The sequence below is a fragment of the Syngnathoides biaculeatus genome, chromosome 7, assembly GCF_019802595.1.
Source record: "Syngnathoides biaculeatus isolate LvHL_M chromosome 7, ASM1980259v1, whole genome shotgun sequence".
Taxonomy (NCBI): domain Eukaryota; kingdom Metazoa; phylum Chordata; class Actinopteri; order Syngnathiformes; family Syngnathidae; genus Syngnathoides; species Syngnathoides biaculeatus.
In genome coordinates, this window is record NC_084646.1 from 17586464 (window position 1) to 17596604 (window position 10141).

The 10141-nt window shown below is 41.0% G+C and overlaps 2 protein-coding genes across 6 annotated transcripts in view; both read left to right on the forward strand.

Annotated features, from left to right (window-relative positions):
- mast3b (microtubule associated serine/threonine kinase 3b) overlaps nucleotides 1–3356 on the forward strand; it is a 36781-nt gene extending 33425 nt beyond the window's left edge. For 3 of the 5 annotated variants that reach the window (XM_061825078.1, XM_061825079.1, XM_061825080.1), the window contains 3 exons: nucleotides 299–435; nucleotides 1345–1529; nucleotides 1853–3354. In XM_061825078.1, the coding sequence (XP_061681062.1) occupies nucleotides 299–435; nucleotides 1345–1529; nucleotides 1853–2928 (1398 nt within the window). In that variant the 3' untranslated portion in view covers nucleotides 2929–3354. Of the gene's footprint in view, nucleotides 1–298; nucleotides 436–1344; nucleotides 1530–1852 lie in introns of all 5 variants that reach the window. The other 2 variants (XM_061825081.1, XM_061825077.1) reach the window with 2 other exon arrangements.
- Nucleotides 3357–6517: 3161 nt separating this feature from the next.
- On the forward strand, nucleotides 6518–9456 carry ndufa7 (NADH:ubiquinone oxidoreductase subunit A7). The gene is made up of 4 exons (XM_061825164.1): nucleotides 6518–6640; nucleotides 6823–6872; nucleotides 7331–7468; nucleotides 9265–9456. The coding sequence occupies exons 1-4, from the start codon at nucleotides 6590–6592 to the stop codon at nucleotides 9350–9352; spliced, it is 327 nt and encodes a 108-aa protein (XP_061681148.1). The 5' UTR covers nucleotides 6518–6589; the 3' UTR covers nucleotides 9353–9456.
- Nucleotides 9457–10141: the final 685 nt, after the last annotated feature.

Consider the following 10141-nt stretch of genomic DNA (forward strand, 5'->3'; position numbering starts at 1 on the left):
ACTAATTGGTCATTTATGAAAATAGTTCCTGAAACCTGCACCCTATCTGACAGTTTAGTCAGGTTGGGCCACACCGTTTAGTGTGTCCCAGGCTCATGTTATTTTATTAGCATTTCAACCTGTCTCTGCATGTGGATGGATTACTACTGTATTAATATACTTTATTACTTATGAATATCAAACATTTTTTACAGTTCAAGTTACGGTTAAATGGCAGCAAAAACTAAAATGCTGCCTTTATATTTTCCATTATGTATTGAGGTGCACTCTTTTGTCTGTCATGAACTAAAATTTACAGAGTGGCAGCAAGGTGGCGCTCCAAACCATAGCACTTGAAAACACATCCATCAAAGTTGGCCCAGCTCGAAAGACCAAACACAAAGGAAAAATGGCCCGTCGCAGCAAGAGGAGCAGGAGAAGAGATAACTATGATAGGTGAGGTTTGAGCTCCTTCAAGCTTACACACACCTGTATGGTATGTACAACCGTGCCATCCAAATGTGCCTTTATTAACTACAACACAACACAACATACTACAAGAATAAGTAAGTAAGTAAGAATAAGTGAAAAATAACTGCACAACTTTCATAAAAATAGACAGCTGTAAAGGTGACACTAAAGTCTTGTTTTGTATGGCACTTGTTTTTTTTTTTAGGCAGATGTTTTTCTTGGGCAGGTTCTTTCTTAGATAAATGTCAGAAAAAACAAAACCCTCACCGAAGACTGAAATTGCGATACACCGTTGTCACCTGTGATCATTAGAAAATCATTCAATCATTTCAAACTCCCATATTTTGTTCAACTTTAGAGGTTATTTTTCCTCCAAATTATGGTTCAAATTAAAATTTTCTCAGTGGTGTTCACTCTAAGTGTTTTTTTTTTTTCCTTTTTCTTTGTAACCTGTCCTATTTCGCTGCATGGTCATTCAGAATGGTAGATATGCATGCCTTCTATGCTAGAACAGTTTTTGTGTAAGAGGGGAGTTTGAAATACTCTTCCTCAGTGATTTAGTTCATTTTTATGTGAGAGATTCCTATGTACGCAAACTCAAAGTAATTCAAACAGGAGATTACAACGGAAGAGTCACACCAGTTTGCTTTTGTTTTTTTAATTGATCATTTCAACATACAATGCTTAACCCAGTTGACTTTTTTTTAAATGGCAAGTTGCAGGCTTTTCTTTCACAGTTTGCTAATTGTAGATATCTTTGCTGTTACGAAAAAGTGTATTATTGTCTCATTTGACTGGAAAATATATTTTTAGAATCAGTGATTTAGCTTAAAAAAAAGTGTCAGAATGAAAGCAAAAGGCTTCCCCTGACGGCCTCGTGGCACTGTGTTGCAGGAGACGCAGCATCTTGAAGAAGTTATCAAAGCAGAGCACCGTGATGCACAGCAGTCGCAGCTTCTCGTCAGGTCTCCACCACTCCGTTTCTTCTAGTGAGAGTCTTCCAGGTTCCCCGACTCACAGCCTCTCTCCAGGCCCCTCCACACCCTGCCGCAGCCCTGCGCCTGACCATCAGGCCTTTGGTGAATCTGCTGTGCCTTGCATACATATTTACTGTATAATCTTGAATACATTGCAAAACAAAGATGTTACAAGTGATCTTTCAGTTGGTTCAGGATGTTGGTTTATTGGGCTGTTTCAGGATATCGGCATGGAGTAGTGCAAATGAGCACAAGTGGTATATAAAATTAAATGGATATTAACGTTGTGTTAAGTGGTCATTTGAAATTTTAAAATGTGTAATAGTTGCTGCTTTAAAAGAGTTGAAACTCAATTTTGGGTTGGTTTTAAATGTATTCTTCTTAAATTTAACATGGATTTCTGTTGTCGTCTGCCCGCTTTCCAGATAACTCTCCTCAGAGCACGTCTCCTTGCTCCAGTTCTCCTAGTTCCCCCGCCGCGCACATCCGACCCAGCTCTCTCCATGGTTTGGGTTCTAAGCTCAGCACTCAGCGTTACACCAAGGTGGGCCGCCGGAAGTCAACTAGCAACATCCCGCCTTCGCCTCTGGCATGCTCCTCGACCTCTGCACAGCCCCTTTCTCCACAGCGCTCTCCCTCGCCGCTGCCAGGCTTCGCCAAAACACTTCACCCCTTTCGTGGCAAAACCCTGTCACCCCCGACCATTGTTAGACACATTGTACGCCCCCGCAGTGCAGAACCGCCTCGATCGCCCCTCCTCAAGAGGGTCCAGTCAGCTGAGAAATTATCGGGAATGTATCACGCTGATAAGAAGTCGTACAACCCCCACAGGCACACGCTGGAAGTGCCCTTTTACGGTGAGGGGGAGCTGCTTGTTGACTGTGAAGCAGAGGGGGGCTTCGCGGCCTGTCACCTGGGTGTCGACCACTCCAGACTCTGCACCTACTTGGGCGGCCAGAGGATGTGGGAATCCGGGATGGAGCGATCGGAGCAGCTAGTCGTGATGCGAAAGCTCAACCTCTCGGAGCGTCGGGACTCCTTTAAAAAACAGGAAGCAGTGCAGGAAGTGAGCTTTGACGAGCCTGAGGAAAAGATGAGCACCACAGCCCCCCCGGCCGCTCAACAAACACAAGCCCAGAAACAGTCGGACCAAAGGACAACTTGGCTGGCCGAGGCTCGATCGCAAAACAGCGAAGAGGTGGAGCTGCAGGTGCCTACGGTTAGGAGGTTCACCCTCGTGCCCCAGATTGCCGTTCAGGGGTCGACGGAGAGCGAGGAACAGGATGAGTGGGAGCCGTGTTCAGACGGGGAGGAGGCCCAACAGGAGCTTGTGGTGACTTCATCTCAGCCGCAGCAGCAGGTGGACCTCCTTTGTGATAAAATAAGCTGTAGTCCGGAAAAAGACATGTCCACTTCCACGCAAGTAGGACCATCAGAAGATCAGCCTGAGTGCACACAGGAGACGCCAGAAAAAGCACAGACACAGCTCACCCTGCACTAAAGGAGGTGAAATAGTGGCAGATTTTACTTGAATTTTGTACTGTGCATATTTTCTTTATGGACCTGCAAGTGGTATTTATTACGGTTGTAAAGCACGCTGCGGTATTAAGCGGAGGCAAGAGAAGCCCTCAATGGTTGAATCGCCAAGGCTCAACTTTTTGTATTCCTGAAATGTGCTTTTTGCCTTTATGACTGGATGTTAGCTGTTTTATTATCGTTTTTTATGTCTATTTTTAAATAAATCGCTGTGGTACCAAGTAGTTTGATAATGTCGGGTATTGTTTTTGACCAAAATATACTGGGAATTGTTTTGGAATGTTATATCGGTCATCCTTCAACTCAAATCCCATGTCTTTAAACCCCCCCCCCCCAATCCACCCAACATACAGCTTCCATTAGTAACATTTGTCCTAACACCCGGGACCTTTGGCCTTGTGTCCACACTGTGAGTATTGCGTGTGTGTGTGTGTGTGGTGTGTGTGTGTGGTGTGTGTGTATATATATATATATATATATATATATATATATATATATATATATATATATATAATTTTTTTTTTTTTTTTTTTCTGTTTGTGTGGTTTTTCCTGTGTCACAAACCAGTCACATTTGCTGCTTTGTTTTGGCCTCTCAAAGCACAACACAACGGCACATCAGGCACTCACTGGACTGCACAATCCAAAAAAACAACTGGAAAAATGCACCCAATGTTCAAATTTTTAAAGATCTATGAATAGAATGTTCTTGAGGATGATTGTTTGCGAAGTCATCCGTGAACGAATGAGTTCTTAGTCAGACTTTTGCATCTTTGTTTTGTCCCGCTAACGGAAATTCTACCAATATTGTTGTTGTTCTCTGCAATCTGAATTTATGGTCTTTTTTTTTTTTTTTTTAAATGTGTGAAACCAGTGTCTCACTCTTCAAGCAAAATCTATGATAAGGAGTTGTTCTTAAAGCCATATCTTTTGAATTAGATTGTGTTTGCTGTATGCTTTCAAAACAGGTCGAGATGTCCTGATTTTTAAATTTTAAAAGCAAAACGTCGTGTTTGACATAAATTATGTTCGAGAGCCAAATTGAAGTCTCGTCTTTGCAACCACGAGTTCCGAGGGGCTTTTGGTTTTCATCTTACTTATAACAAATGATGCTACAAGTGTTGGTTTTTGTATATTTAGTCACACAAGCACGTGTCAGCCACTTTCCCACTTCCTACGTCATTAATGCACTAAAGTTTACAAAGCATGTGGGGAGTGCACTCATGTATTTAAACATTCATTTTGTACTTCCAACTGAATGTGGACGATGAATAGAAATGCTGTTGAATCCAAAACCAGGGCTTGTTTAAACATTTTTTTATATCTCTATTGTATGTATAAATGTTGTATAGTTTCATAAGGTTTTAAATATTTAAAGGATTTGAGATGTAGAAGGACAATAATCCGTTGTACAAGAGTTTACAAAATCCGCCACAAGGGATGTTGTCTGTAAATGGGCTCTGTAATATGTTGATATTCAGTGCAGTAATTCATAATCTGCTCTGTACTTCAACCCCCTTCCACCAAGTACAGTCGTAAACTGTAGTTTGAATAGGTTCCAGTTCTCCCCTTTCTAAGCACCAAAGCTTAGGTGGTAACACCCCCCCCCCTTTTTTTTTTTTTTAATTTGTCAACAGTCTTCCCCACCCAAACACAAACCTTTTGATTAGTGTCAGTGTGTAATGGAATTGTTTCATACCATAAATGAAAGTACTGTAGTGGATGTTTTGTACAGTAATTGTTTTTGAAGTTCTTTTCAAATCCAGGAAGCTGAATGCAAAATCAAGCTAATTGAAACAGGGTCAATGTATTTTTTTATTTTATTTTTTTGTGATGACAAGTGCATTTCGGGACTTGTTCTTTTAGGTTTGGGATGGGCAATTGACAATGCAGCTGTAAAGACACAACCTTTAATACTTAGAGGACTCAGTAATTGGCCTTTAAACCACACACACAGCCCACTTGGGAAAAAAAAAACCAGTCGCTGTATAAAATGTTGACAAAAAAATTCCATTAGCTAGTTCAAAAGAGGCGACTTTACATGTACTAATGCAACTACAATAATTATTTTGGACAAAGGTATTGGGACACTGTTTATGTGTGGGGTTGAGCTTTAGTTTTTGAACACCATACTCGCCTAATCATGCCCTGCTGGACCTGCTCTTATGCTCAAGGGCACAATCATTCTGGAACAGCTTTCACTTAACAACTTCCAAGTCCTTTTTAATATGAAAATCAGGGTTTGTATTTTTCATTTCCCATCCCACATGATAAAAAAAATGTGGTCTCTCAAAGACATGCGCTTCAGGTGTGTCTTGTAGTTGGGGGGGGGGGGGGGTCCAAACAAACAGTGATGACACCAGTGAACCCAACCAAACTGTGATGTCAGAGTAGGTGAGATGCAGGTGATTATTTTCTGAAGCAAAGTGGCACACTGATGTAAATGTGCACGTTTTCTCCTGTGGACTCTTCTGTTCAGTGCATGCTGCATGAAACAAGCACACATCTGTAACACTTGATTGCATGGTATATTGGCGCTGTCGCCCAGTACTGTGTATTCTTGTGAAAAATAAAGTTTGTATTTTTCTTCCTCCAAACCTTGTGTCGTACCTATTGTTTTGGTTTTTTTTTTTTTTCCATTTTACATACAGTAACGTAAGTGGGACGCAAGAACCAAAATTTGAAATGGAAAAAAAACACACTAGCGGCAAATAAAACGAAATAAATCGTCACCAACACCAGTTAAAGCCACAAGCAGTTTTTTTATTCAATATCTTGGATGTCCCATTTAAGCTCCATGCAACATCACAAATATGCTTTTTGTCTTCACTATAATGATATAAACTGGTCGAATAGTTTTCCGATTAGTAACATTTTTCTACCACTTTTGGTCTATAGTACAGAATTAAACCTTAACGACGATGCTCCACGAGTAAACTCACTAGGCCCAACTATGCTGCAGTCACCACTAATAACCTCCTGGGCCCTACTAGTACGGTGGCCTGGAAGTGCAAAACAATATAACAGCTATTGTGAGTACAAAAAGCACACAGGTTCCTATGGGGAGTATTGAAAATTCAGGACATTACATACAACATAGATTAGCAGTACACGTCTATACTGTCCAAATACGTAGAAAAAAAGTACTGCAGTAGTACAGTAGGTTCTATGTGGAAATACGAACAGTTGGACAGTTGTAACAATATTGCGCTGCTAATCTATTTTCATAGATTATTCATTTATTCATATATGAGCGGCACTGTGGATCAGCTGTAAAGTGCTGGCCTCACAGTTTTGAGGTCAAGGGTTCGATCCCGGGCCCGCCTGTGTGGAGTTTGCATGTTCTCCCCCGAGCCTGCGTGGGTTTTCGACATCTGGGATAAGCTCCAGCACTCGCGCTACCCTCGTGAGGATAAGCGGCAAAAGAAAATGTTCGCATTATTTATTTATTTACGGAAATAAGAATTACAGACCAAATTGAGAGGGAAATGACGAAAGTTCACGTCTGTAATCACACTACGCAAGGGAAATGCAGCTGTTTATCATCCGGGCCGGCAGGCAGCGGTAGTGCGTTCCGAAACGCCGTTACGAGACAGAAGAAGTCGTGTGTCCTTCATAACATCAAACATGGCGACTGCCACAAAAATTATTCAAAGCCTTCGAAATTTTCTATCCGGGGTAAGAAATCGGGACTGCAGAGGAACACAAAGCTTTGAAATGTAACGATACGTGTTGCTGGACTGGTGTGATTAGTCTGCAAATAAAGGGTTCGGTGTCAGCGACCTAGTCAGAGCTAAAATTACATAAAATGTAAGCTAAAAAGGCTCTTTTAAATGGGATGCTGTTTTGTATTATTTCAGCGTGACCTACAGAGTAAACTTCAGCTGCGTTATGGAGAGATATCAAAGAGGTGAGTATGTACATCTGTTGACATTACGGGGCAATGAAGCATTAAAATATGGATGCCGACAAGCACCATGGTAATCAATCTCCAAAATAGTACATTTCAGTCACCACACAATGTGCTAGCGTGTGTGGTTGCTTAAGAATCCGTCACCACCACGCACAGTTATATCCAAATTTACTGGTTAATATTGGCTTCAAATCAGTAGCTTTGAAATGTTGTTCATACAAGTATTTACTGTAATTATAACATTTGCAAGTTGTGGGGTTCAAAAATTTCTCACGTGACGGGAAGATATACACAGTTACCAACATACAACCACCCACCTCCACCCCGTTATTTTATATTTAAGGCCTAGAATTTTTGCCCCCATAGAAATACCAACTATATGATTTTTCTTCTTCATCAGTAGTAGTTAAGGGCATTGCCGACTTTATGGTATAATGATTGCCCATCTCTCGTAGGACGCAACCACCACCTAAACTGGCTGTGGGGCCAAGCCACAAGTTTGCTGACAACTACTATTTCACCAGAGATGGACGCAGGGAATCCTTGCCCCCGACAGTTGTCATGTCCTCACAGAAGGCGCTGATGCCTGGCAGGTGAATGACTCAGCTCTCTAATGTCAGTCACTTCTGGGCCGCTGATTGACGTCTTATTTCGAAACCCTTTTTTCCTGTGTAGAAAAAAAAAAAATGGAAATTGAAATAATCATTCCAGAGTAAAACAGTTTCCATCTTAAACTCTTTATTTAATTATTTTACTAATTCTAATCCATTTTATGAGTTTGTTATCCTGACGGGGGGAAATTCATCTGTCACTCCAGTCTACTGTACATGTTTTATAACACACAGAGAACCACATAAGGCCATCCATAAAAATATTTAGATTTCCTGTAACCTGACCGACCGTAAATATTGAAAAGCATGTACAATTGCCGACGTCTGCATTTTCTATTTTTTATTTTTACACGAACAGGACTTAAGTCTGGACAAGGGAAGTAACCTGGGTCCTGTCTCAAATATTAACCAATCAGGAAGTGATTTTTTTCGCCGTCTGCCTCATGCTATCATGGTGGACGGCGTGGCGTTTGCTTTCTCGCTTATTTTAAACGGCAAATACATCATGAGTAATAAGTTGAGAAAGGTGAGCCCTTCTTTAACACTCCAGGATCCATTCAAACAAATTGCCTCAGAAGAATTTGGAAATGACGTGCTGTCTGACATCAATGCAAATGTTCTTATGATTTTGAGACATTATTACAGTTCGATCCGGATCTTAGGGTAGTGATTTTTCATTTGGGGAAAAATCCCTCTGCTGAACGGCGCAAAATGGATGCATTTGTCACTGATGGCAGCTGCTCGAGTTGAGTTTAATTATTGTCAAGTAACAGTACATTTACTTGAGGACAATGTTTGGCTACACTACCCACCTCTGGAGCGTAATCAGGCTTGTGTGTGGTAATTAAAAGAAACAACACAGAACTGAAATACTGGAATGTACTGTCATTTCTGTCTTACAGAGCGCACCCGATTATAAGCCTCACTCAGTAGATTTGTAAAAGAAATATCATTTTGGTACATACATAAGCCGCAGCCGTGTAAAAGCCGCAGTGCCCACATTGAAACACAAAGAATTTTCAGTTTTAATACCTTATCTTAGCTTAACATAGCAACAACACGGTAGCACAAACAGGGCTGGTAAAAAACAAAAAAACAAAACATAACGGTTAAAAAAAAAAAAAAAATATATATATATATATATATATATATATATATATATATATATATATATATATACTGCCGCAGCAGTTACATAGTAGCAACACGGTAGCTAACAGGGCCACTTAAAAAAACACATGCCTAAATCACTGGGACAGGCAGTAACACAGCACCAACATGCTCACTCTTACCTTTTCCGCTCGAGTGCCCCCGTGTGGCCATTAGGAAAAAATGCACAAATAGGTCGCATCACCGTATAAGCCGCAGAGTTGAAAGCGTGTGAAAAAAGTCACGCTTTATAGGCTGGAAATTACGGTAATACCGTAATTTAGGTGAAGTGTGCACACCCCTTTATATCTGGGGACGTGTCCCATGTTCCAGATTAATCGATTACATTCAAACTCACGTAAAACGGGAGTCAACACACACCTCTCACCATTTAAGTGCCTCTGATTAACTCCAATAAAGTTTAGATGTTCGAATAGACTCGCCCATACAAACACAAAACAACCCTCTCTTTACTCCCCATGGTGAGGGACTAAAGACGCGTTAAAAAAAAAAAAAATGCACGTATTTTATGTTTTGTCAGAGACCGTGTGCATCTATATAACACCCAGGACTTTTTTAGAGGAAGCTAGACTGGTCATTTGTCTTTTTTTCCCGTATTTGTCTTTCAGTCAAGCAGTTGCACCAGCAAAGCCTCCAGTGACTCCTGGTGAAGTGTACAAGCAACCAGAGCTCTCCACAGACCAGCCGTACCTCTGAGCTTGAACCAAAAACGCATCCATCCCCAGAATGACCTCCAGGAATCTGATCGGTCTTACGGTTGTACATTAGAAAGGCAATAAATAAAACTCATTCAATATTTATTTTTTCCAGTTGGTTATGAATTATTTCATTGCATCTGTGGGTGTCTCGCTGTTTCTTCTGCACATTGCCATTGCTGCCCCATTTTAATTAGTTTTATGTCTCTAAAAGTTCTTTTGAGTTTTATGAAAAACATTACAAAAAAATGTTACATTACTTTTGTGCAAATTTTCATTGAAACTTTTTTTTTCACCAAATTTTCCAACTTTCCTTGTTTGACAGCACTGGTTTACCCTGATGGTGACTTAATTAAATAGTTTTTGTATGGATTCAAAAACATGGGAACATTCAATTGTGCCCTCTGTGACACTTTGTTGTTGTTGTTGCTGTTTTCTGAATGGTGCACATTCATTACACCTATGATAAATTCCATTAAAGATAAATGGGAGGAAAACAGCCCAACTGAGTACAGGGGGAATATCTTGCAAAGGAAATCCATCCATCCATTTTCTTTGCCGCTTTTCCTCACAAGGGTCACGGGGAGCCTGTCCCAGCTGTCAACAGGCAGTAGGCAGGTCACACCCTGAACTGGTTACTAGCCAATCACAGGGCACATTGAGACAAACAGCCGCACTCAGAATCAAACCTAGGGGCAATTTAGTGTCCAATTAATGTTGCATGTTTTTGGGATGTGGGAGGAAACCGGAGTGCCCCGAGGAAACCCACGCAGCCACGGGGAGAACATGC

What these genes read in the sequence shown, in the direction of transcription:
- ndufa7 (XM_061825164.1), top strand. Translation starts at nt 6,590, where the DNA reads ATGGCGACTGCCACAAAAATTATTCAAAGCCTTCGAAATTTTCTATCC. An exon ending in TTCGAAATTTTCTATCCGGG is followed by an intron (nt 6,641 to 6,822) that starts GTAAGAAATCGG and finishes GTATTATTTCAG; the next exon opens with CGTGACCTACAGAGTAAACT. An exon ending in AAGGCGCTGATGCCTGGCAG is followed by an intron (nt 7,469 to 9,264) that starts GTGAATGACTCA and finishes TTTGTCTTTCAG; the next exon opens with TCAAGCAGTTGCACCAGCAA.